We start from the raw sequence: 26,856 nt of genomic DNA, 5'->3' as shown, positions 1-26,856 counted from the left end.
AACTTTCCCAGAAAGATTTTACATGAAATCCTTTGGAATATGCTGTCTGATACTTTTTAACGTTGGTTTTGAGATACGATTTTGTCAGAAAAATATTTTTAAGACTCTCTATATTTTTATATCGCCTAGTAACGTTACGAGAACTGCATCCTGTAGCACTTTAAATTAATCCGAGTCAGTGAGTTTCTCCACAATGAACCGTTTCACATCAAACCAATCTGAACGACTCTGTTTATGTTTCCCCATTTGAAAAGATACGGAGCACACCGATGGATAGTCTGGTGTCTGAGAGCGGACTTTTATTTTTTAAAATATGACCTGAAAGCTCACCGTCTTCGCTCCGTTCACAAGCCCCGCCCCTTTCGAGGCAGTGCAGGAAGTTCCGTCGGTTAGAGGTCCGCGAGTCGTTGAGGTGGAGGCGCTGGGACCTGCAGTTCAGTCATGTTTTAGGGGTTTTAACGAGTACAGAAAGAAGTATTCGGCGACATGCGGCAACAGAGAGGAGAAAAGGTGCGTTTAGCACCGACGCCGGCCCTTTCCTTGCCCGTCCTTTGTGTTCTTGTTGTTGTTTTGACTCCCTGTGTCCGTGCGGTTCATGTCAGCGAGGGCAAGGAGGAAGAAGTGGAGACCTATAACAGATACTACGACTATGTGGAACTGAGCCGTCGTCTAAAGTCTCTCGCCCAGAAATACCAACACATCGCTGATCTGAGGAGCATTGGGAAGTCGGTGGAGGATCGGGAGCTGTGGGTGATGCGGATCACCAGAGAGCCTAGAGCTGATGTTCCTGGCAAGCCGAAGTTCAAATACGTGGGCAACATGCACGGAGACGAGACGGTTTCTCGACAGGTTCTGGTTTATCTCATAGAGCATCTGCTAGCCAGGTACGGAGAAGACCAGCGGGTGACCGAGCTGGTCAACAGCACGGACATTTACATCATGCCGAGTATGAACCCGGACGGCTTCGAGAGGTCTGTGGAGGGGGAGTGCAAAGGCGACGATCGGGGCAGGGTTAACGCCAAAAACGTTGACCTCAACAGGAGCTTCCCAGACCAGTTCAAGAAAATCGACGCAAGTACAGAAGACGCTCCTGAACGGACAGCTGTTATGCAGTGGATCGCCGAGAACAAGTAAGTGAAGCCCTCTGGTCTAGCGGCCTCCTGGTGGACCAAAAAGCGAGAAGACCTGATTCATCTGATTTCTTCATGAATGCTGTGGGAAGTGTATTTTTATTTATGTTGTGCTCTTTTCTCTCTCCAGGTTCGTCCTGTCTGGGAACTTGCATGGTGGCACTGTGGTGGCCAGTTATCCCTTTGATGACTCTCCCTCCCATAAGCAAGCTGGTTTATACAGCCAGTCACCTGATGATGCTCTCTTCAGGTACTTGGCTCGGGTTTATGCAGAGAACAACCCCGTCATGAGAACAGGGGAGCCCAACTGCGCGATGGATTCGGGAGAGAAGTTCAAGGACGGCATCACAAACGGAGCGGAGTGGTATGATGTGGCAGGTAATGGTCAGCACCCATCGTGCTTCCCATCCCTCTTGCCAAAATGCACACAAAACCCCAGAAAGCTAAGCTGGGTGACTAGCTGCTCGGTTTGGTCAGTCACGGTTGAAATTAGTCTAATTATTCAATCCATTCAACCTTCACGCTGTGAGTTTTTGTTAGCCTTTTTTCACTTTAGCAAAAACTAAGGCCCTTTGTTCCCTTCGTGATGCGTTGTTTTTACACATTAATATGATTCTAATCATAGAAATAATAAGTAAGCTTACTCTAAACCCAGAAGTGAAAGCAGTGAGACTTTGTAAAAAGGTAAGATTTTGCTTTTACCCCTGGAAACCTTTACAGACATGAGGAGGCAAGCAGTTGTTTTTAGAATAGGTGGGCTTCATCAGTAGCCACTGGACATCACGTTTGTGTCTCTTTTTAGTACAGGATGCAAAAATAGCAAATATTCCTGAATTTTTCCATTTGTCAAATTATGGCCGTTGCTCTTGACTATTTTTTTCTCTATTTTTCCCTATTGGCATATTGCTGTAGTATGAAACTGCTGTAGTATGAAACTGCGCCTGTGGGAGGAACAAAAGAGTAGGTGGTAATCCAAAACCCAGTCTTTGAGTTTGCCTCTCTTGTGGAACCCTGCTGTTCTCCGATTCCTCTTTTTTACGACCCATTGTAACATCAGCCCAAATCCTTACCGCCCCCTCCTTACCTTCATCAGCAGGGCTTAGCCAGCACCATCAGCCAACAGGAACCTGATCTTCATTGTGTGCAGAGGTATGCAAGTCAGGTCCTACGCTTGAAATATGAACCGATGGAGGAGAGAATGAACTGTCCATTTTTTTCTAATCTGCTAAATGTTTCTAGAACTTTGTGTACACCTATAGTGCCCAGAGAATCATTGTTTGGGATTCTGTTGGGATGTGGAAATGGTTCCAGTTGTGTCACCACAAGCTGCTGTGGAGCTAATCCTGGGGTGTTAGGTTTTAGGATTAGTGCAGATTACATTTAAAGACTGTGTGCTTGTGATTTGGAGGAAAGGAGCTCACATTTTGGCTTAAGCTGTGCTTTGGTCAGTCTTTGGTTTGGGATGGCTCATTGCTAAACTGCTGGATTATTATGGCCTATTGAGGAGACACTGTTTTCATTCAGGGTAATGGGGCTAATGTTATGGTTTTGATATGGTATGATTACCTTCTACTTGCTTGCCTGCAACATCACAAAAACAAATCCATGCTAATCAGAACCAATAATTACTGTATCGGTCTATCAGGAGTATTGCTGGATAAGTGCTGGGAATAAAATGCTATAACGGATAGGTAATATGTTATTATTAATGATTCAGCTCTTATAGATTAACTGCCAGTGTTAGCGTCACTTCCTCTGCATCTCAATGAGTGGTGCAAGGCCACTGCCTTTCACACACACAGATGTGTTCTTTGAAAAAACGTCAGGTCTTATTGTGGAGGCACAAAAATGCTAATTTTCATGCTTTTACAGACATGGCTAAACCCCAAGCACATTGCTTGCTCATCTTGGCAGGAAACGACAGTGAGAACCCACTACGAAATATGTTGTTTTGGAAGCATACGTGATGATCTACGGGTGGATCTTACACATGTTTGTATCGGCATTAGTATCTTGCTTGTGTTAATGATTTCAGCTGCTATGCCTGTTGTGCCAGCACTGTTTCTTGTGTGTCTTCACGAGTCAAAACAGCATGAACATGGTAGTGACAGCTCGATGTGCCGCAGGAATCTGAGCTGAATTTGAGCTTGTGAAAATGCATTTGATTTAGAGTGAAGCCACATCCCAATACACTTTGAAAGCAAAGCACAGTTTTTGCGGCTGCTGGCGTTAAAGATGTCATCTTTTCCTGTGAAATGATTTTGTGCAAATATCAGCAGACTTGAGATGTTTGTTTTGCGCTAAGCATGTTGACTTTGCGTTTTTTTATCTGTTTGAGGGATCGTTGAGTCATACATTTTTCCTTAACCAACTGAATTTCTTTTGACATGCCACTAACGAGGTCCTGTTCAGCGTGCTTTGACCTTTTGTGTGGGTTGTTGATCCATTAGTTCTATTAATAAATTCGCATTGGCGTTTTTCATTGCAACAAAATAATAAAATGTCCGGCATGCTGAGCATCTGTTCGGTGACCCTTAAGATTGTATAGCCTACATTTAACTGCTTTATGGCCTGCAGAGAGGAACTGCTCATAATTGCTAGTTAATATTCAATATAATTACTAGTATATATTTAATTAATGTTTTATCATTTGTGTGAATTATATAAGGGGTTTAATGAAGTGGTACACCCCTTAAACAGGATGCAAGAAAAGTTGTAGGTTCAAACTACTTGTTGTGAATAAACTTTATGGCTGAGGGAAAAAAAGGCTTTTGTGTTGTGACCGGTATTGCTTCTTACTTTGAATATGCAAGAATTTGTCTAGAACAGGATGTGTAATGTAGGACACTAGGATCTGGTCTGATCTGGTCTGTTTATTTTTATGCCATTTTGTTACAGATTAATCCACAGGCATTGCGGAGGTGTGTTTTATTTGTTAGTGGTACCTGTGCGTTCAACTGTCCAGTATCAGGTTTTTAACTTCCTACTCAAAGTAGGTTTTCCAGGGAGTGGACTCAGTTTGCAAGGTCAGATGAGCGTTATATGAAAACATTGGGATGTAGGTACAGGCGTGACTGCTTTAGCAAACTATGAGTTCATTGTTTGCTAGATTCAGCTCAGTATGGTCAAATGCAAACTGCGCTGAATAGAAGGATGCATACACACATCTCTGGATATGAACCCTGTTGAGAACAACATTGACTGCAGTACAGTACAGTTATTGTGTAGTAATCAGGGCCATATCTGAGCACTGATTTCTTTTGAGGTTTGTGGGTGCATGTATTAGAGTAAGCCGGTCACAATTACTAAGTAACTGCCTAATTACGGTTATCGGAGCTGACTGCAATTATTTAGGCTGACTATAATTATTTGTAATAACATGAGTCTTGCAAGACCTTCCTCAACTCTGAGGGAGTTTTTCCTCGCCACTGTTGCCCCTGGCTTGCCCACAGGGGGGTTTTTACATTCTTGTTAAAACTTTGTCTTTTCTGGAATTCTGTGAAGTTGCTTTGTGACAACATCCGTTGTAAAAAGCGCTATACAAATAAATTTGATCTGATTTGATTTGAAGACAGTTAAAATTCTACCTTGTGACTTAGTGCTATGACATTTTAGATGGCAGTGGTGAATGTTTGTTTATTTGAGCTTTGTGTTCAGAACAGGAACTGGCGCCCAGAAGGGTGGGCTAAGGTTTCGGCCTCGCTTGGGGTTCGGGCCCCACCTTCCAGGCAGCTCTCGCAGCCCAGGGGATGGGTGCATGCCGCAGCCAGTTTGTTTTTATTTTGGCTAATCGAAGTTAGAATAGGGATGCACCGACATGGTAGCTATCTAACATTATTGCTCAATAAATATATAAATCTAAACATCTGTTCCATTTTTTTATTTATTGTATGTGATACTGAAATATTTTAATTTCATTTTTCTTGTCTAGAAAGCAACATATTACATTATTCACATCAAGGTCTTTAGCATGCAAAGCACAAGCCTCAGATAAAGAGCAATCAATGTTACTTTCAGAAAAAGTAATAGTAAAAATTGATCGCAAAAACGGTTCACCATCAGCCAATTTTGTTGTAAAGAAATTGGAAATACCCAAAATAAATTTGTGATTGTTGAATCTTTAGTTTATTTTATTGGCTGTAGTTGATGGAGTTCCTCAGGTAGATTTGAGTTCTGCTGGGATTTTTTTTTGCTGCTTGTAACTTACAGTTGTACGGGCTGCTCAAAAGGAAGAGAAACATGATCTTTCTTTGTTTGGAAGGGGTTTGGTGTCCTGTGTGTGTGTGTGTGTGTGTGTCTGTGTTTGGGGTTCCAGCATTCAGAGCCATGGCAACTCAACTGAGGCATCCGAGAGGACTAGTCACAGAGCAGAATGTGGCAGTGTGCCACTCCAAACACTCACTGTTCTTTCTCTCACTTACCAATATGATTACTGTCTGCCTTTGCAGATACATGCCATGCCAGTCTTTTGTACCAAGGCACATTTCTCAACAGGGTCAGTCTTTAGCATTAACAGTTTTGTGTCACTTTCATTCTCAAAGACAAGCACAGTCAACCACGGCCTCACAGACAGGACTTTAAAATGCCTTTGTTGCTGTTTTTTTTTTCTCTATGGCTGTTGGATGATAGATGGCTTTGTTGCACTTGCTCACATCACACCTATGATACATAGTTTTTCCTTTCTACGCAGGCGGGATGCAGGACTACAATTACCTGATTGGGTACTGCTTAGAAATCACCATGGAGCTGAGCTGCTGCAAGTATCCCCCCGCAGCACAGTTACAAACAGAGTGGGACAACAACCGCGAGTCTCTACTGGCTTACATGGAGAAGGTGCAAATATACTGATAGCTAGTTCTTGTTAGAGTGTCTGACTGTAGATGCATAATACAATATTGTCGCCAATTAGAGTCTTAAAGGTAATAATATGGCGGTGTTTCCTCATGTTTCAGATTCACATTGGCGTGCAAGGTTTTGTGAAAGAAGCTGGGAGTGGGATGCCCCTGTCTGACACAAAGATCATGGTGGCAGGCATTAATCACAATGTGAGCACTGCACATTTTGGTGATTATTACCGGCTCCTGCTCCCAGGCACCTACAACATCACAGCTGCAGCGTCTGGGTAAGTAGTTCCATGCCTTGACCTATCAAGATTCATCAGCCTCCTAGTAAACTTCTTAAAGCTTGAAGATTAAGGGAATGATTTAGTGAAAAATCATTTTAAACCCCAGATGTAGTTGTTCAACCGAGACATGTTTGGTCCAATTTTTGCTGCTTTAGTTACACCCAAATTTCTTCCAATGGTACATGCTCTAAATATCTCTCACTCTGTTTGAACTACTTGTCAATGTGGTACAGGACACCATGACTCAGAATAAAACATGAAAAGAAAAAAATTATAACTTCACTGTTAAGCTACATGCAGTGGCCAACTTTTCAGACAACTGTTGAGTTTTGAGCCCTCCATAGAATGAGCTTTCACATTCACCTGCATTATGTGGATATATGGACTCTAGATTATGTTACCAGTTTCTGTTGTATGTATTTATAAACTTACATCTTGGGAAATGATACAACCCTGTTGTGGCACACTGTGCAAAATGTAAATAAAAATAGAATGCAATGATCTGCAAATCATTTAAACCCCATATTTAATTGACAATAATATAAAGACAACATATCAAATATTGAAGCTGAGAAATTTGATTGGTTTTTGAAAAGTATGTGAGCATTTTGAACTTGACACCAGCTACACATTCTAAAAAAGTTAAGATGGGCCAACAAAAGACTGGTAAAGCTGTTTAATGCTGAAAACACCTGGTGGAACATCTCACAACTCATTAGGTTAACTGGCAACATGTCAGTAGCATGATTGGGTATAAAAAGAGCATCCCAGAGAGGCCAAGTCTTTCAGTAGTAAAGCTGAGGAGGGGTTCACCATTCTGTGAAAGACTGCACAGGCAAGTGGTTGGTTAGTGTAGTGGTTAACACCTCTGCCTTCTACGCTGTAGACTGGGGTTCAATCCCCACCTGGGCAAACACCCTATACTATGCCAATAAGAGTCCTTGGGCAAGACTCCTAACACTACCTTGGCCTCCCTGTGTAAAACGATCAAATTGTAAGTCGCTCTGGATAAGAGCATCAGCCAAATGCCGTAAATGTAAATGCAAATAGTGCAAGAATAATTTTTCTCAATGTAAAATAGCAAATAATTTGGGGATTTCATCATCTACATTCCGTAATATCATTAAAAGATTCAGAGAATCTGGAGAAATCTCTGTATGCAAGGTACAAGGCTGAAAACCAACATTTGCTAGCCTTGACCTTCGAAATCTCAGGCAGCACTGCATTAAAAACAGACATGATTTTGTGGTGGAAATTATTCCATGAGCTCAGGAACACTTCTGAAAACCACTGTCTGTGAACAGTCGCTACATCCAGAAATGCAGGGTAAAACTACCGTACAAAGAACTACCTTACATTTATAAACAGGATCCAGAAATGCTGCCGCTCATTTAAGAAACTGGAAAAGTGTCCTGTGGTCCAGCGAATCAAAAATTTAAATTCTTTTTGAAAAGTATAGATGCAGTGTTCCAACTACTTACAGACTACTATTAAAAGAAGGGATGATGCAAAACAGTGGTTAATATGACTCTGTCCCAAATTTTTTGAAGCATGTTGCTGGCATCAAATTCAAAATGGGCATATATTTTTCAAAAAAACAACAAAATTTCTGTTTGGATATTTGATGCATTTTGTTTGCATACTATTTTTAATTAAATATAGAATTTGAATTATTTGTGCATCATTGCTGTTTTTATTTACACTTTAAGGTTAAGTGATACTTTTTTGATCCCACAACCGGGGAAATTCGACCTCCGCATTTAACCCATCCGTGAAGTGAAACACCACATACACACTAGTGAACACACACACTAGGGGCAGTGAGCACACTTGCCCGGAGTGGTGGGCAGCCCTATCCACGGTGCCCGGGGAGCAGTTGGGGGTTAGGTGTCTTGCTCAAGGACACCTCAGTCATGGACTGTCGGCCCTGGGGATCGAACAGGCAACTTTCCGGTCACAGGGCCAGATCCCTAACCTCCAGCCCATGACTGCCCCTTTTTGGAAATGGGGTTGTGCAATTACTGTTATTAATAATACAATTCACACAAAGATTAGTGAGTATTAGGTGTGAAGTGGCTGCCAGCTGCATTTAGCAACACAGCATGAACTTCACTGTGTTTAAAGTTCACATTGTGTTCTAAATCACACTGACAAGTCTGCATGACCTTAATGAAGGCATGACCTGGAAGCAGTTTCCGCAGGTTGAGAGAAGCTTTGGGGATAAACTTTCATAAAATATTTCTATGATTTATGGTCTATGATCTATGATATTTCTATGTTTTCTGATTAGTTATTATTCCACTTTTAATGGAGGAGGTGGAAAATCGTGTAAAACAGATTTTTCTCCCAGCTCTTTCTTCAAGACTGTGACGTGTAATCAGGCTTCAGTAACTGGGTTTCGTGTTTAGAAAGCTAGTTTTCATGGTGGCTGACCTGCCCTCTGCCACAGTATGTATATACGTATTATTAATTGATAGTGCTTAAGTTTACTTTGAACTATCAACCGAGCAAACCTGCAGGAAACAAAATGATGAATGTGAGGTGTTTTATTTCAAAATGCTAAGAGCTAATGTTAAGATTAATGCTTGCTTTAGCTTATTTCTGAACATTGATGGGGAAGTCAACAAAATATGTTTAATTGAGTAACTAAATTAAATAATAAAGGAAAAAGTACTTACCTGTGAATAGATTCCAGAGAAAGGTAGCCACATCTTCATTCAGTGAGGAGCCATTGTCTGAGTTTTTATAGTCACATACCTTCCTGTTTAGCTCTGTAAAGGACCTAAGGTACTGCTTCTTGTTTGACTTGTTTGACTTGTTAGAGTCAGAGGTAAAAATAAACATATTTAAAAAGTAATGCATTGAAGCATCGTGGTGTATCAGGTGGTAGTTAACTGTAATGATTTTGGAATATGAGCAAATCAGTAATAATTGATTCTATTAGTGATGCACTGCAGTGAAAATCCTGGGTGATACTGAAATTCAGGACACATCGCATTTTGGATCTGGATCTGTTGTTTGTGATTTCCCCCCCCCCCCCCTCGTCTTGGTAGCAGGGACTTGCTTTTGTTTTGTCGCATCTGCTCTCGATACTCAGCATTAACAATCGCTTGTCGTGTCCCTCATAGAAACCAAGAAATGGTTCCACACAGCCGACGAACACAGCAAAAAGGAACAGTGTTTTTCATTTTTATTACAATTAAAAATATTTGGATTTGGATTTTATAGTCACACTCCTTGCTGTTTAGCTCTGTAAAGGCCCTAAAGGGAGCAGAGTCAGTTAGTCTGATGTTTGAGTTTGGTCAAATGTGGTTGGAGCCCAAAAACAACTATAATTTTGATTGAAGTAGTGGACTATATTTATTACATTGTATATATTTGTAGATATTGAGTTTGTTCTTTTGCACCGAAAAAAATGTTTGTTTGTTTTCTTCACTCTTCGTGCTGAGATTCAATAAAGCTTTTGCACCCTAACCTGAAATGCACCCACGTGTCTTTTCCACCAGACCTTCACATTCACTGTTGTATTAGACTACTGTAATTGTGCATTTGACATGATTTTGCATGATTAATTACATACTGTAGATATGGATTTATATAAAAAATATTTAAATTCAATTTGCAGTCTGTACTGACAGGCTCATATCTGTGCTTTCAATGTTCTGTGCTCAATGATAAAAACGTAAAAATGTATAGGATAGCTCTTCTGCCAAACAATACCCTTATATTAATTACTGTTCAATTCAAATCATAGCAAAGTATCTCCTGTTAGGGTTACAAGTTTAACTCTTTTAACAAAATTTCTCCACTTTTTTTATTTCAATTTTTTTTTTTCCTCATTTTTATTTGAAATGAGTTTGCAAAAAAGTATTTGGGATACTTCTCTGATAGCAACCAGGTATCTGACTGAGTAGGTGATAGTGTTTGCTATCCTTGTGTGTTGTAGGTACATGCCCAGGACGGTGGTCAATGTGCAAGTATCTGAAGGCAAAGCTACAGAACTGAACTTCACTTTAACACTACTTGATGATGAGAGCATCAGCCACACAACTGCTCCCTCGCTAATGCCCTCCAGCACTGCCAGCCCCATAAGCAGCGATAGCAGCAACAATAGTGGTTCCGGTGCCAGCACATCCATTGACACTGCAGGGCCAGCAGATGACGGCTCAAACACCAATGTAGGACTACCAGAGCCACAGCCCCTGCAGCCTCAGGAGTTCCGCCACCACCATTACAGTGACATGGAGCTGTTTCTGCAGAGGTTCAGTGCCAAATACCCCTCAATTACCCGCCTCTACCCAATCGGCAAGTCTGTGGAGAACCGTGTGCTCTGGGTCATGGAAATCTCTGACAACCCTGGTGAACACGAGCAAGGTACTGCTTCTTGGTTGACTTGTTAGAGTCAGAGGTAAAAATAAACATATTTAGAAAGGAATGCATTGAAGCATCGTGGTGTATCCGGTGGTAGTTTAACTGTAATGATTTTGGAATATGCGCAAATCAGTAATAATCGATTCTATTAGTGATGCACTGCAGTGAAAATCCTGGGTGATACTGAAATTCAGGACACATCGCATTTTGGATCTGTTGTTTGTCATTCTTTTTTTTTTTCTAGAAACTGATGGTGTCGTCTTGGTAGCAGGGACTTGCTTTTGTTTTGTCGCATCTGCTCTCGATACTCAGTATTAACAATCGCTTGTCATGTCCCTCATAGAAACCAAGGAATAGTTCCACACAGCCGACATGATGGCTGTTGATCTGCTGCTGCTCTAACTGTTTAAATGCATGTTTGCTGACCAGCACAGCAAAAGGAACAGTGTTTTTAATTTTTATTACAATTAAAAATATTTGTAAAATATTTGATTTTGTCTCTTGGTCTTGGGTCAATTTAATCCTTGTTTATCATTTTTCTTTTTGGACCAACAACCAATTTTTTTAAAAACCATTTTTGACTAAACATTTTCACTTTGGTGCATCCCTAGATTCTATATAATAGATATGTGCTGTTTTTTAGTGAAAATAAAAGTCTCAAGCTATTTTCAACCATGAAATTAACAGAAATGCTTAGTGTTTTGGGCTTATTATTGTTTGTGTGTATCTTCTGCTGCTATGTAAGTATATTTTAAAAAATATTCGGAATAATACCACCATAATGGTATAATGGGATGGATGTAAGGGGCAATGTAAGGCAGTCTTCTTACAAAAATCTAGTTTGCGTTTCAGCATAATTGTAACATTTTGTTTTGAGTGTCAGAATGAGCACTGCATTGCATATTGACATGAGTCTGTGAATCCCTTTAGGTGAACCGGAGTTTAAGTACATTGGTAACATGCATGGTAATGAAGTGGTGGGACGGGAGCTACTACTTAATCTGATTGAGTATCTCTGCCGTAACTATGGCACCGACCCTGAGGTCACACAGCTCGTCAACACCACCCGCATTCACATCATGCCCTCCATGAACCCAGATGGATATGAGGTTGCCCAAGAGGGTAAGGATGAATTAAAACCCACATGCACTGTAAAATGAAAAAAATTCATCCAAAATGTGAAAATTAGCCTTTTCTGTCTCAGTAATCCAGCATACATGAAAATGCATGTTCTTTTCCACAGGAGATATAAGCGGCTATCAGGGTCGTAACAACAGCAACAACTATGACCTAAACCGCAACTTTCCTGATCAGTTCAAAACCATCACTGATCCCAGGCAGCCAGAGACTATAGCTGTGATGAGCTGGCTAAAAAGCTACCCATTTGTACTGTCTGCTAACCTGCATGGAGGTAATATTTGACTTTAGATCTGGATGAGGGATAGAATCACTGTGTAAACATTTATATTTCAGTGTGTTTATAATTGTGTTTTTAGGCTCTTTGGTAGTAAATTACCCTTTTGATGATGACCCAGAAGGCATCAGTAGATACAGCAAGTCTCCGGATGATGTTGTTTTTCAAATGGTCGCCGCTGCTTATTCTAAGGTGAGTGTGACCTTTTCTTATTACCGGCTCCCTATTTCCCAGTACATTGAGTCATTAATCCCTTTGTCCATTATTCATTTGCCCCTAGCAAAACAGTCTGTTTAATGTGTTTCAGGAAAACACACTCATGCATAAAGGCCATCCATGTGATGACATTAATAACTACCCAGTTGAGTACTTTGAGAATGGTATTACCAATGGAGCCCAGTGGTACAATGTGCCTGGTAAGTGGTGGATTACAGAGGTTTTACTGCTTATTCACCTCGCAGGAAATGGTGATGTAAGAATGCCAGTCAGGCAGAAAAATATTGAAGATTAGAAGAAAGTTTAGTAAATGTTATGATGCTTTGCTCACCAGAGTTAATCCAAGAACACATGCCCCACCATCTGTGTAGTGGAGTCATTTGAATGCAAGCGTTATGATGATTCATGGATCATTTAGTATGGGAAATAGGCTCAAGAAAAATAAATGATTGTTCGCTTTGATCTAGAAGCATGAAATTCATTTTTTTTTTCGGAGTTTTGCAATTTAATGTGTGTCTCTGGGGGCAGCAGAACACTGTTTCTGACTGTCTGCCGCATCAAAATGAAATAAATGTCAGTGTATTCAAATCCTGTTTATGCAAAGTTGTTTAAAACTCTGTTTATACAACTCTTGTTTTGTGAGTTCTGGGCTCAAAAGCAAATATATTGACTACACCAAGGTCAGAAAATGTTTTTTTTTTTTTTTGTTCACTGCTAAAATATGTGAGTTTACACTTGACTGTAACATTGCTGAGTGAGTTTTCTGCATGTCTCCTCCAGGTGGTATGCAGGATTGGAACTATTTGAACACTAATTGCTTTGAGGTGACCATTGAATTGGGCTGTGTGAAATATCCTCTGGCAAAAGATTTGCCACAGTACTGGGAGCAAAACCGCAGATCATTACTACAGTTCATCCACCAGGTGTCTGTCTGTCTCTCTGTCTCTCTCTCTCTCTGTCTTTCTCTCTCTCTGTCTCTCTCTCTCTCTCTCTCTCTGGCTCTCTCTCTCTGTCTCTCTCTGGCTCTCTCTCTCTCAAACACCCATACACACACTTTTATCATTATTCCCAAATATGTCCTGGACTCTTATTTCTTGCATTTACATTCCTCATCCACAGGTCCACAGAGGAGTGAAGGGGTTGGTGACTGACCAGAGGGATGGTACTGGCATTCCTAATGCCACCATCACAGTAGAGGGGATTGACCACACTATCACCTCAAACAAAGCTGGAGACTACTGGCGCCTACTCGTTCCCGGAACTTACCTCCTCACTGCTTCTGCACAAGGGTAAAACATGTTAATATTTAAAAAGATGGTTTGCCCAATCAAATTTACACAATTTTCCCCATTACCTCCAAGAACCATCAGTCAGCTGTCTGTTTTATGACTAAAATTTTCATCTTTCATTTCGCACTGGAGCTATGAGGCTAATGTAGCCAGCAAGTAGTTGAAGATAGTCACTAGTTTGACATCATTCAAACGTCATGCCTGAGTCATTAAATCAAATCAAATTTATTTGTATAGCGCTTTTTACAACGGATTTTGTTGCAAAGCACCTTTACAGAATTTCAGAAAAGACAAAACTTTAACAGGAGTGTAAAAATGTACAAACCCCCCCGGGGGCAAGCCAGGGGCAACAGTGGCCAGGACTGAGGAAGAAACCTTGGTAGGAACCAGGCTCACCAGGGGGGACCCATCCTCCTCTGGTCAAACTACCTACAAGTGATTATACTACTAATATTAATAGCAGTAATATTGGTATTAAGAATAGCTAGGAGTCCATGAGAATATCAATGTAGGGTGGGCAGCTAGTCTAAGGCAGGTGGTGGCAGCTGGGGCGTGGGCAGCTGGTCTGAAGTGGGTAGCAGGAGGGCTCGGCAGTCGGTCATCCTTCAGCCATGTGGGTGATAATATTATAAAGAATGCAGGGAGATGGAATTAGTTTTATTCTATCCGTTTGTACATAAACAGGGAATGTAAACATTTACAGAGTGTGGCTAACGACTCCGGCAGATCTGACTATGACAGCTTAGCTAAAAGGAGAAAACCAGAAGGACACACAGACACGGCAGCACTCTGAAACAGTTTGGCATCCCTCCGCTCCACCGTCCACAAACTTGAGTGACCGCGTGCGAGCAGTGGGACGACAGCACCAGCGTCTCAGTTTACTATAATTCCCTGTGTCCATGGACCCCTGGATCTACTGCCTTTATCTGTCTCATTACACCCGTTTCAAGTTGTTAAGTTAAGAACAGTTGCCTATGGGTTTCCGGGACTGTGTGTGACATACTCTCATGTATAAATGGACAAAACATCAAATACACTGAAGACACTCATTCACATTACACATTACACAAATAGTGAATCTTACTTTTCCACTTAAATGGCATCTATAAGAGACAAAAAAACAATGTTTTCATTACACCATCGATGCAAAATGCTTAGCCAACATCCTACCCTCTTTAACATCTCTGAATCATGCCTGCCCTCTTGTCAACATTAGTACTAGAGTATGCCCTATATATGCTTATGCATTTTAATAGGTAAGATTTAATAGACTGTTTTTCTCAAACATGGACTGAAACAACATCAGATCTTTACTGCTCTCTGTTTTCCTCCCCCCAGATACACTTCTGTTGACATAAATGTGACTGTGCCTGAGGATGACGTTGTGGTGGTGGACTTTAAACTGACCCGGATACACGGTGATGTGAAGAATCAGGTGGCTAAAGGCCCCAATGCTCTACCAGACTCCATCGAAGAGAAGTTCCACAGTTTCATCAAGCAGCTCTCAGTAGGGGATGGTCTGGATCGGCTGATTCAGGACACTGCAACCACCAGCAGTTTCCGCTACCGTCGCTACGAAGAGTTGTCTGAATTTCTGCGTGGTCTCACCTTCAATTTTCCAAACATCACCGTACTCCACAGGTACTGTTGTGTATTGTCTTCTACCTGTAAAACACCTACAGTTCAGTAGGATGTACGTTTACCTGTAACTTTAAGTTCTGTGTTTATTTCTCTTGGGCTGTTCTCTGTGAAAGATCAGCAAAAAAATCACATTTTCACAATTTTCTCCTCACCCCAAAGGTAGTCAAGTGACCAAGATATGATTTATGTTGGAAATTGCATTTTAATTTAGCACTAGAGAAGAAGAACATAACATTTCAAAATACTTTGAGTCAAGCGTGTGATGATTTATGCATGCAATTTTCACAAAACTATTAAATGAATTAAATTTATTTCACCAAACTGTCTCGTTAAATGTTAATGGGAATACAAACGGTCATACCGTGTACTACCTATCGAGCCCTGTAAAACAAATATGAACGTTAGTGGATCCAGTATGTGCTGACAAGCCAGTTCTGAAACCAGCCATCATCTTTGTCTTGAAGGAACACCAGCAATGCCAACTCATGCTCATCAGACAGAAGAAGTATAGTACTGCTGTAAGCATTACGTAATGGAGCTAGCCTCACCCAAGCTAAGAGCCAAAATTACAGTGCACACTACCTACAGATAAGGTCACAAAATTTAAGACCAAAAATAATAAGAAATGTGCCCAGGGGCAAGTTTGGTCTTGCTCTTATTATAGGTTTGTAGATTAAGAAGAGTTATTTTGCAGCTTAGTTGCAAAGAAGTGTTTGAAGTTGGGTGTGCTAAAAGTGTGTGCTGTTTTTGTGCAACACTGGTTGTGCTGGTTCTGGTTGAACAAAACTATCTCTGTAGAGCATCAGCATAGAACGTCAGAGAGCATAGATGCAGAAATGGTATATAATGTATAGAATATATAAGCATTGTTTCACATTAAATTATAAAGCCAGAATAATGCCAAGTTGACTGCTCTACCTGGGGCTTTCATATTGCACCACACCCAAAAAAGCTGTGCAAGAAGCTACATGCCGTGCAGCTGGCGTTTCTCCAGGGCAGAGGGTGCTCCAGGAACAGGACTGAGCACTTTACTAGTGCAATCAGGGATATACATTCTGGAGTTTCTATCAGGATATGAGTCACTCCTTCATAGACGCTTCTCAGTGACCCTGTGTTTGTTCTGTCTAGACTTGGTCAGAGTGTGGAGTACAGGACCATCTGGGCTCTGGAGATCTCCAACAACCCAAAAGTGCCGGAGCCATCCGAACCCAAGATCCGCTTCATGGCTGGTATCCATGGCAACGCCCCAGTGGGCACAGAGCTTCTTCTGGAGTTTGCTGCCTATCTGTGCATCAACTATGGCAAGAATGCGGCTATTACCAGGGTAAGATTCTCTCAGCTTGGTTTGTTATGTTTTTAACATAACCACAGTTCTTCTTGCTTTCAAATGCAATTGTATGCAAGTTTTGGCACTGGTGGTCAAATGGCATGGTTTTTTTTTTTTTATTGATTTTTAAGTTTATTTAAGCTTTTTTTCCCTGTAGAGGATGCGCTTATTTTCACTTAGAAAATCAACAAAATGTAATTTGACTGAGGGTTTTTAAACATTAGTATACAACTCTTTTGAAAAAAAACATTGTACAGGGTTCTGTTTAGGGATGTGCATTCCAATTTAGATATTCAAGTACCTGGAGCAAACAGTCAGACAGCACTGGCATTATGTAATATATTTAATCATTGAAAAATAGCTGAGATACAGTGAGGAAAATAAGTATTTGAACACCCTGCAACTTTGCAAGTTCTTAGTTGGTCTTAGCCATGTTAGTAGTTGGAGTCTTACTGATTGTGTGGGGTGGACAGGTGTCTTTATGCAGCTAACGACCTCAAACAGGTGCTTCTAATTTAGAATAAAAAGTGGAGTGGAGGTGGACTTTTTAGAGGCGGACTAACAGGTCTTTGAGGGCCAGAATTTTTGCTGATTGACAGTTGTTCAAATACTTATTTGCATCAGTAACACACAAATTATAAAAAAAATCATACATGGTGATTTCTGGATTTTTCACAGTGGACTCACAGTGGACATGCACCTAAGATGAAAATGTCAGACCCCTCCATGATTTCTAAGTGGGAGAACTTGCAAAGTCAAAGGGTGTTCAAATACTTAATTTCCTCACTGTAAATTGGTAGGTTTTCATATCAGATGAGGAACAGGCTGCTTCAGATAAGCATTTTTTTTTTTTAACCACCACAGACCCTCATACATATGTGCCCTCATGTTAATGCTGCTGCCTTTGTGATTGCAAATGAAGAATGCTTGTGCTCAAATAAGATCTCCAGAGTAACCTACACCTATAATACAGTAACCCTAACTATTTATTAAGTTTTTTTTTTCCAGTTTTTTTCTCCCCAATTTGGTCATATCTAGTTCTACCCACTAGCTAAGATTCCCCCAGTCACATGATGCCACCAGCGCAAGGAGGGTGAATGCTTAGACAAGCTTCTTCCAAATCCTGTGAAGCCAGCCACTGTATCGCTCCGTTCTGAGAATTTAGCAATGAGCCCTTAAACACACATAAAACTGCTGCCAGAGGAGTTAACAGCACATGCATTTTCACGCTTGTTGGTGAAGTGCATCAGCATGTACAGAGTTTTCGCTATGCTACCATGTTTCCTATCACTTTAAAAGATGCATGATTGCTTATCCACAGTCATTTGGAATGGTAAGCACCTATAACAAAGGTTATTGATTTGTTTTAACTGAGTAAGAATAAAACATGGCTAGTATAGTAAGTACATTCTGATTGAAATGTTTACTTGTTCAAAAATTCAATCTGTGAGACTATACAAACACTTTTTGGTTTTGGTTCTTTGCATGTCAAATAAATGGAGCAACAACTTTCATGAACCATGAGTAGAGCAGATTAAACAGACCATTTTTGGTCCACCTTAAAGGGTTAAATATACATGAACTGCTGAATTTGCTCTGATCAGATATTGCTGTTAGACCCGGGTCGCGTCCATGCTTTGTTTCATTTCTATTGATATTAAATTTATTGCAGTAGTTTTTTTTGGTAAACAGGAATAAAGTTGGGCTGCATTTGGCCATGGAGTCAGATTTTGGACACTGCTGTTGTTCAATGTCAAAAGCTGCTCTACTCACTTTTGTTCACCAACATACAAACAATGTAAATCTACCATCAAAGGTACAACAGTGAGCAAAGACGTTTAAGGGTTCACTGCATTTTTACACACACACACACACACACACACACACACACACACACACATATATATATATATATATGCACTATATAGGTGCACTTTGTAGTTCTACATTTACAGATTACTTAGCCCCGTTTCATCCTGTTCTTCAGTGGTGACACCACGCAAGTGTCACTGCAGTGCTGATAATGATCCACCACCCAAATAATACCTGCTCTGTGGGGGTCCTGACCACTGAGGAACAGGGTAAAGGGGGGGCTAACAAAGTATGCAGAAAAACAGATGCACTACAGTCTGTAAGTGTAAACTACAAAGTGCAGCTGCGTGGTAAGTGGCATGATAAAATGGACAGTGTAGATACAAGTGTAAATACAAGGATGTGTACTTAAGGGAGAGGCCGGTTAGTGTGTGTATATTTTTTGGATGTGTAAACAGAAAACTTAACTATCCTCCCCTTTTAAGCAAATAGAAAAATTCACTATTGTGCAAAATAAAATGAAAAGAGATACTAACAGCTACTTCAGAGCTAAAAGCTCATATGTCCACTAAAAGGCTGAGAAACAGCATTAACTCAACAGGTTTTTGTATAAAGATAACAAAAAAAAAAATAAAATGCTATTTAAACTTTGGGAACCACTCAGCTAAAGAACCTTATTTAGCCATGCTATCTCTGCCTCTTCAAGCACATCCTTAACACTGTGTCCTCACGTTCAGGCTCTTGTGGTTTAGAGTGAACTGTAATGTACATCCTTGCTCACCAATAGGAGTAAACATGCCACACTTTACAGTTCTGTCGAAGCATAAAACCAGTGTTTTAACAGAATAGCCATAATTGCTTTATTTTCCCATGGTGAAACATAATGAATACCTGAATAGAGATTTCAGTATTAGAATGCTATCACCTTTCAATAATAAACTTGTGCATTAGTGCCCATCTATATTCCTAGTTACACTGTAAGATAATCCATTTTCTTCCAGCTGTTTATACAACTGTGTCTTTCCTCTCTTTAGCTGATCAATGAGACCAGAATTGTCATCCTTCCCTCCATTAACCCTGATGGTCGTGAGCAGGCCAAAGAAAAAGAGTGCATCTCAAGTGTGGGTATGACCAATGCAAACGGAAAAGACCTCGACACAGATTTCTTTGGTAAGCATATGTGAATATTTCTGATGTTTCAATTGTAAAGATGTATTTTAATTGTGAGAGACTGCTGTGGATAATGTACTTTTGACAGTGAAAAGTGGAGACAGGGGAGAGACGCAGGTACCGTGTGACACCACATGGACACACCACAGGCGGTGTCATATGTGACACCACAAATTATTATGTGGTGTCACAGTATAATTATGACAGTGTGTTCAGGAGACGTTTATTTACGTTTAATTGTTCTGTTGTTTCAAATGTACTGCTGGCTTTATTCTAACATTTACAGTCTTTGTATTTTAAGAGAACTTCTGCATGATGTCTGCTAGTTGTTCAGATATAAATGATGCCATAAATACACTTCTAATATGGTTTTGGTGTTCTATAGGTAATGCGTCACAGCGCTCTGCAGAACCACAGCCCGAGACTCGTGCTGTAATGGATCTGATACAGGAAAAGGGCTACACTCTCTCAGTGGCACTGGACGGAGGCTCTTTGTTGGTTACATACCCATATGACAAACCAGTGCAGCCAGGTGTGTTTTATATTTGCTAGGATCTGAGAATCTTTTAACGGTTATTGCTTGTTTGGAAATGTTTTTTTATTTTTTGCTCTTCCTTTTCAGTTGAAAATGAAAGTACCCTGAGGTATTTGGCTACTGTGTATGCCAACAACCATCCCACAATGCACTTGGGAGACACTGGATGTCCAAACAGCAGTCAAAGTATGTAAATTGCTTCATACTACTTGTAACCAAACTGCTGCTTCCTATAGCCCCATGTAATGCTTATCATATTTGATGAAAGCTCATTTTATTGCATTTGTTCACAGTTTAATTGGCTGCATAAGCATATTGAACAAAAAACAGTTGCATGCATCTTTTCGGTACTACTGCTTGAATGTGTTCCCTTACTAACTGTGCCAATCCTGTCAAGTAAGGATTACACCAGATGTTCTTCTCCACTCTAGCTCACTGTAACACAATCAAGGGCCACATTTCAGCCAGTCTTCATGTGTGCCTAATTCAGCAGTTCACCTGCTGTTCCAAATCGTAAATTGAGATTGGACTGATTTTGTTGGTCAGTCAGCACTGTCCCAGTGTTCCATAATGTTTGTTGGACCAGTCGCATACAGACACCCTACTGTTGTCATCCTGGAATGTGGGAAGGTCAGTGTTGTGTTCTGCTTGGTCATGAAGCACAAAGCTAATGAATATGTGGGCCAAAATGAATAGGAACTTGAGTCTGGTGTAATCCTTCCTGACAGAATTAACAGTCAGCATGGCAGTTGGAATCTTAATAAGGTATTGGGTAGGAAATCATGCTTCTGGCTAATTATTTTGTCCCTGAACTTACCTGGCAATCACCTCTATGTTAGTGATGTTTACAGTTTACATTAAATGAGCTGTATTTAAATTGATGCAAAATGTTTTCTTTTAATCTAATACTGTTTCTCACTGACCCATTTTATTTCAGTGGGGAACATCCCTGAAGGAGTGCTGCGGGCAGCAGAAAGGCACAGTCACATGGGCAGTATGAAGGTAAATTTAACAGCTGGTGTCTCTAGCAACCTTAATCTGACATAAGTGACTCTGACAAACGATTATTAAGATCATTATTATTATTATTAATATCATTATTATTATAAAAGAAGAAGAATTAAGGTTATGATGTTACATGTTAAGAGGTTGATCTCTGTTACTTGAGCTGATGGTAAATATTTAAGCTGACTGCAGTTTTCAGTTGTTAAATTTCATGATCAAATGTTTACATCAACAGACAGAATGTAAATTGAGTGTATTTTTTGCTGTTTGGTTGAGGCAAATACATATTAATAAAGAAAACATATTTGGATGAAAAGTAGACAAAAGTTCTAACTTCTGATTGGTGCTCTAACATCTTAAGAGGGCTGAAATAAGTAATGTTTGTTAATTTGAGCTCTGAGTTCTCTTTGAGCTCAGGCATTTGGGAGCTAAGCAGCTAGAGATAATTAATCAGGTAATTTGGTCAATTTTTTGCTTGTATTTTAAAAGTTGCATAGAGTTAACAAAAGACAATGAAGTTGTTAAATGCAATTATGTGTCAACTATAACCTTGTGTATGCAATTGTGTGTGTGTGTGTGTGTGTGTGTGTGTGTGTGTGTATGTATGTATTTGTGTGTGTGTGTGTGTGTGTGTGTGTGTGTGTTTATTTATTTATTTATATATATATATATATATATATATATATATATATATATATATATATATATATATATATATATATATATATATATATAAAATGTAATGTATTGGCCATAATAATAATATATATTATTCATCATGTGACATTTAAAGCAAAAAGTCAAATTGATTAGACAGTATAATTAAAACATGCTTATTAAAATATCTGTTTTAGTGAACTACAGCATTGAGATGCTTCATCTACATTTGAGTCTAAAACCTCTACAAGGCGCTTGATCACTGTTATGATCATTATTGTTATTTATGTTACAGGACTTCAGCGTGGACTTTGGTCACTGTCCTGAGATTACTGTGTATACCAGCTGTTGTCTGTTCCCCCAAGCTGACCAGTTGTCCGTCCTCTGGGCTGAGAACAGGAAGTCTCTCCTCAGCATGCTGGTGGAGGTCAGTTAGCCCTTTCTTCTCTCCATCTACCATTCCTCTATCCACCCCTTTTATCATTAATAAAATGTTATCTGAGCTAGCTATTTAAAATTGTTCCTATTCCTTGGCAGGTGCATAAAGGCATACGTGGTATAGTGAAGGACAAGAGTGGGAAACCCATAGTGGGGGCGATGATCGTGCTGAATGGTGGAGTGCAAGTGTTCACCAGTGAGGGTGGATACTTCCATGCCCTGCTGTCTCCAGGCTCACACAATATCGAAGCAGTAGCGGAGGGATACCAACAGCAGCGGCAGGAGGTGAGAGAATGCATGTGAACACGCAAGAAAATATATTTGAAAGGCTTTTGCAAAGATTAATAATAAATTACTTTTGTGTGCCATTTATTGTCTTTCCTTTTGGTCCCTCCAGGTGATTGTATCGTCGTTTGAGGCAGCAAGTTCTATCATTATTGAGTTTGATATGGACAACCGCATTTTTGGCTTACCAAGGGAGTTGGTGGTGGCCACTGCAGGTGAGATCCTTAAATTTGATTTTGTCTAATTTATTTTTGAATTTGGCTTTTGTCGAGCAATTTACATATCCCGTGTACAAATCGTACAAATTTAAGCACGGTCTTCAGGGTGTGGTGAATTTCTTCTGCTTCTTGGTTTTAGCAGAACTGCAGGCTTGAATTTGAACAGGTAATTTGCTGGTGTCTTTCATGAGACTATTATGTCTCACATAATGAGTGTTGTCTAAATACAGACATTTAGGACAGAATTCATTAAATGCCTAAGTGGTCCACCTGTCGTCATAGCCGCTGTTCTTTTGGCTAAAGTTTGCCAACATTACTCAATTAAATAAGAACTAAATGAACTAAATTCTTAGTCATGTAAAGTTTTTAATCTGTAAATCCCTTTTTAAAGCAACAAATGACTAGTGTTTGGTACCAAAGTGTGCTTGTTAATGTTAACAAAATGTATAAATGATAAATATATATCTGTTACTCTGGCTCCAAAATGTGTTATTTGCTTGGTGGCTATTTTTATATCTCAAAATTCTTTTTGCTAAAAGAATGTTTTACAAATCTGACATAACTTACTCTGATAATTACACCAAAGTTAATCTTATAGAGTATTATTAATCAGACAGAAACCACAGAAACCAGACACATTTCTGGAAAGGAAACCTGTTTAAATTTGTTTATATTTTAAATGATTCTTTCAAAACAATCTGAAGCACCCATTGCAGTTAATGTTATCAATACTGCTCAAACAGAAAAAATCTGAATTGCAGTGTGACACCAGTGCTGGTAGGGCTGAGCTCAAAACATCCATATGTCAAATATCTCAATCGCTGATTAATATTTATAAATTTACTTCTACACGCCGATTTAATTCACAAGCGAAACAGATACTGCATTCAAGCCTGAGAGCCCATTTGGTAAACATGCTCTAATAGTCAGATTTATTTATTATTGTTATTTGTATAAATGCTGCTTTGGAGAAGGAAAAAAAAAAAGCTCTGGTCTAGTTTCACTACCTTCCCTCCTGCATGTAGCATGTTCAAGAGCTTAGAGTGCTCAATCATTAGTTTATCGTGTGTGTGTGTGTGTGTGTGTGTGTGTGTGTGTGTGTGTGTGTGTGTGTGTGTGTGTGTGTGTGTGTGTGTGTATTAAGTGGGTAATCTTTCTGAACTTTTTTAGCTTCTTTTTAAAACTTAACCTAAAAATTTTAGTTCAGTGCCGCTATAAAAAAAATGTCACTATTGTCCTCCCCAACAAAATCTTTTCATTATTACTGTAGTATTTAGAGTAAATTTTCGCTAAACATTGACCTAAAATGCCTGCTGTATATCTGATGCGTTTTGTCATTGTAATACAGTTGCTTACAGTACCCAGCCCTAAAGCCCTGCTTTGTGCTTTCTCCTTTAGCTGCAGCTATGACAGCCCTGACCATCACCGCTTGCATCATCTGGTGCGTGTGCTCAGCTAAGTCCAACAGACAGAAGGATGGTTTCCACCGCTTGCGGCAGCACCGGGACGATTACGATGATGAAATCCGCCTCACCTCCATGGGCTCCAAGAAGTCTCTTCTGAGCCATGAGTTCCAGGACGAGAGTGAAAGCGACGAGGACACTCTGTACGCCAACAAACTCTGATACTTTTGCGCCTCCCTAATATCTTATCTGCACACACCCTACAGGAGTGAGACAGAGGACCCAGATGTTCTGTCCTTTCCCCTGCAGTCCAGAGCTCACTGGCCACTCCCTCCCAGGGGCCAGCAGGGGGCACTCAACTCAAAGGCCCATCCATATGGACTGTCCTGAAATCCTTCACAGGATGCACTTTACTGGCCTACTGAAATTTGGTCAACTGTATCACACCTAAACGTATGCAACTAACCACTGTACAATCCGCTCTCAAACCAACGTACTATTTATTTGAATTTAGTTAAAGCTACTTTTCCGCTTGTTAGCGTGGAGATTTCTCAGCAGCTCTTCCAATAGGTGTCCAGTCAGTATAGCACTAACTGAATTCCCCAAGTGAACAGAAACTCAACAGGATTGCTGAACACAGTGCCTTGTTTGATTAGTTTGAGCCATTTATGCCTGATGGCTGTCAGTGATGTGTGAAGATGGGTGAAAGTCGTTCTCTCTGCCATACTTTGATTTGGGTCATAGTCAGGAATCCAGTGATTTTTTTTTCTAAATGTCGTTTCTCGCTGTACCTGATGGAGTTACTAGGAACAGACCAGAAGTTGTGTACTTAAATCATCCTGGCGCAAGAGTTCTGCTTATGCATCATATGTAATCCTTTTTTATTCCATTACTGAGACTGAGATCAGACATGTGGAAATGTGAGCTGAGTTCAGAATCTCTGATAATTTATAAATCCTGATCAGCCTTTCTGTGGTCAGTTCTTAACCATACACACTCTGAGGTGGTCAGTTTGTTGCCTCGTTTTCAGAATCTTCAGAAAGCCAGTTTGTTGAGCACACAGATTTGTACTGTCACATCAGCTTGAATGGAATTTGGCTTGCCAAGAATGTAAAGTTGTGTTTTATTTGTTTTTCCTCTTTAATTCTTGATATATTTTAATTGCACTCATCTACCGTTTGCTTGTGCATATCTAATATACTAAGCCTGAGAACTTAAATGTTGCATCTGTATTCACAGCTTATACAGATTATAATATGGCCATGCACTCTTTTGAAATGTTTTAAGTGTACCTGTTTTTTTTTGTTTGTTTGTTTGTTTTCTCCTCAGAGGATCTTCAAGCCACAGTTGTTCACAGTAGGTTGTTGATGTGGTCAAACACATACATAGAATGAAGACATTTAGATAAGAAATGGGAACTTTTCTCATAGTAAATTGATTAAAAGGGCACCAGAAATGCCAGCAAAAGCAATAACATCTTTGATTTGTTCATTCTGAACAGATTTCAGATTTTTTTATTCAGGAATATTTTTTTTTTATTTCATATCTGCCTTTTTTTATTTATATGTAAACTAAAGATTAAATCAATACATAATAATTAAACCACAAATACCCTGGTCCACAATTAAGTATGGTCAGTTTAAGTGACCGTAACACATTTTTTTTCCATTTTAATTGAACTGATTTAATTTTTCCATCTGACAGAGACTTTGATACAACATTTAGTGCCTTTGTCTTCTAAAATGATGATAAAATGCCATACAACTCACACACTTTAAATGGTTTCTAGAAATTAGATATCTGTTTTGCATTGGCTTATTAATACATACACTAACCGTGTATACTGTTAACTAATCAGGGTAACTTTCTCCCTTCAACAGCTTTGAAATTCACATAATGAGATGGTAATTTTGAAATGTTTTTATGTTTTTTAAGCAGAAATACACTTGTAATTGGCACTAGCACGTATAAGGACATATATTCCATGTTGTTTATTTTGTTCATGACCTATACATAGGATTCACATGGCCCACAAGCCCATGAATATTGAATTAATAATAGGAACACAGGCTCAGTCAGTTATTAATCTGTAATGTTTGGAACCAGCAGAGCTGCTTGCGTGTGCTGATGAATTCAGGCAGGTGCTCGGTCTTGGAATTTAATGTATTTTATACACATTGTGTCTCAGTATCTTCATCACCCTTGTTTTGTCTGCATGCCAGTTAAACAAGGATCTTTCTTATTGGAAGGAGAGAAGGATACAGTAGTATCGTGAAGAGTGTGGCACTGATCTACGTCAAGTGTTCATTCAATAGCCTTTTAAAGCCTCTGTCTGGATGGTGTGGCCTCAAGCTTTCAGCGTGTTGGTAACCATCCTCTTTCATCACCACTTCGATTACTGTCAGCTTTTCTTTGTATAGTGCACCAAAAGCGAAGCATTATTAATGTGTATGATAGAAATGTTGTGATATGACTTCTTCGTTCACTGTTTTCATTGCCACATAAATCTGACATGATAGCTTGATGCTGAAAATCATGCTCGAGTGCAAATGAGTGGGTGTGTGAACAAACGTGTGTAGCTTTTGTATGTACCGGTTGTGCTGATGTACATTTTTTTTTTTTGTCCTTTTTATACAAAAGGGGTTGATTGTAGATAATTAAGTGATGCCAACTGTATGTAAATGACATAAGTGCAATTTTGGTCAATGGTGGAAAACAAAACAAGTGCAAATAAACCTCTCTTTATATCTGGTGTTGAAATACAACTGAGACTGGCTGATTCAATATAACTGAGATTCAATAAACGTGTGAGGGAAAAGC

General features: G+C 39.7%; 1 protein-coding gene across 1 annotated transcript; it reads left to right on the top strand.

Annotated features, from left to right (window-relative positions):
• Positions 1-486: 486 nt before the first annotated feature.
• Positions 487-26,856, top strand: cpda (carboxypeptidase D, a). Its single transcript, XM_017694872.2, has 21 exons — positions 487-1,130; positions 1,261-1,508; positions 5,821-5,963; positions 6,083-6,252; positions 10,202-10,629; positions 11,557-11,748; positions 11,870-12,037; positions 12,123-12,232; positions 12,348-12,456; positions 13,037-13,179; positions 13,376-13,545; positions 14,884-15,186; positions 16,315-16,510; positions 19,360-19,495; positions 19,881-20,027; positions 20,118-20,216; positions 20,968-21,032; positions 21,988-22,119; positions 22,230-22,415; positions 22,528-22,630; positions 24,032-26,856. The coding sequence occupies exons 1-21, from the start codon at positions 487-489 to the stop codon at positions 24,256-24,258; spliced, it is 4,119 nt and encodes a 1,372-aa protein (XP_017550361.1). The 3' UTR covers positions 24,259-26,856.

The sequence above is a fragment of the Pygocentrus nattereri genome, chromosome 17 (genome assembly GCF_015220715.1).
Source record: "Pygocentrus nattereri isolate fPygNat1 chromosome 17, fPygNat1.pri, whole genome shotgun sequence".
NCBI lineage: Eukaryota > Metazoa > Chordata > Actinopteri > Characiformes > Serrasalmidae > Pygocentrus > Pygocentrus nattereri.
This window is presented reverse-complemented; position numbering and strand designations above follow the sequence as displayed.

Coding starts and splice junctions, on each gene's coding strand:
- cpda (XM_017694872.2), top strand. CDS start 487: ATGCGGCAACAGAGAGGAGAAAAGGTGCGTTTAGCACCGACGCCGGCC. Junction 10,630..11,556: donor CCCTGGTGAACACGAGCAAG/GTACTGCTTCTT, acceptor GAATCCCTTTAG/GTGAACCGGAGTTTAAGTAC. Junction 11,749..11,869: donor ATATGAGGTTGCCCAAGAGG/GTAAGGATGAAT, acceptor TCTTTTCCACAG/GAGATATAAGCGGCTATCAG.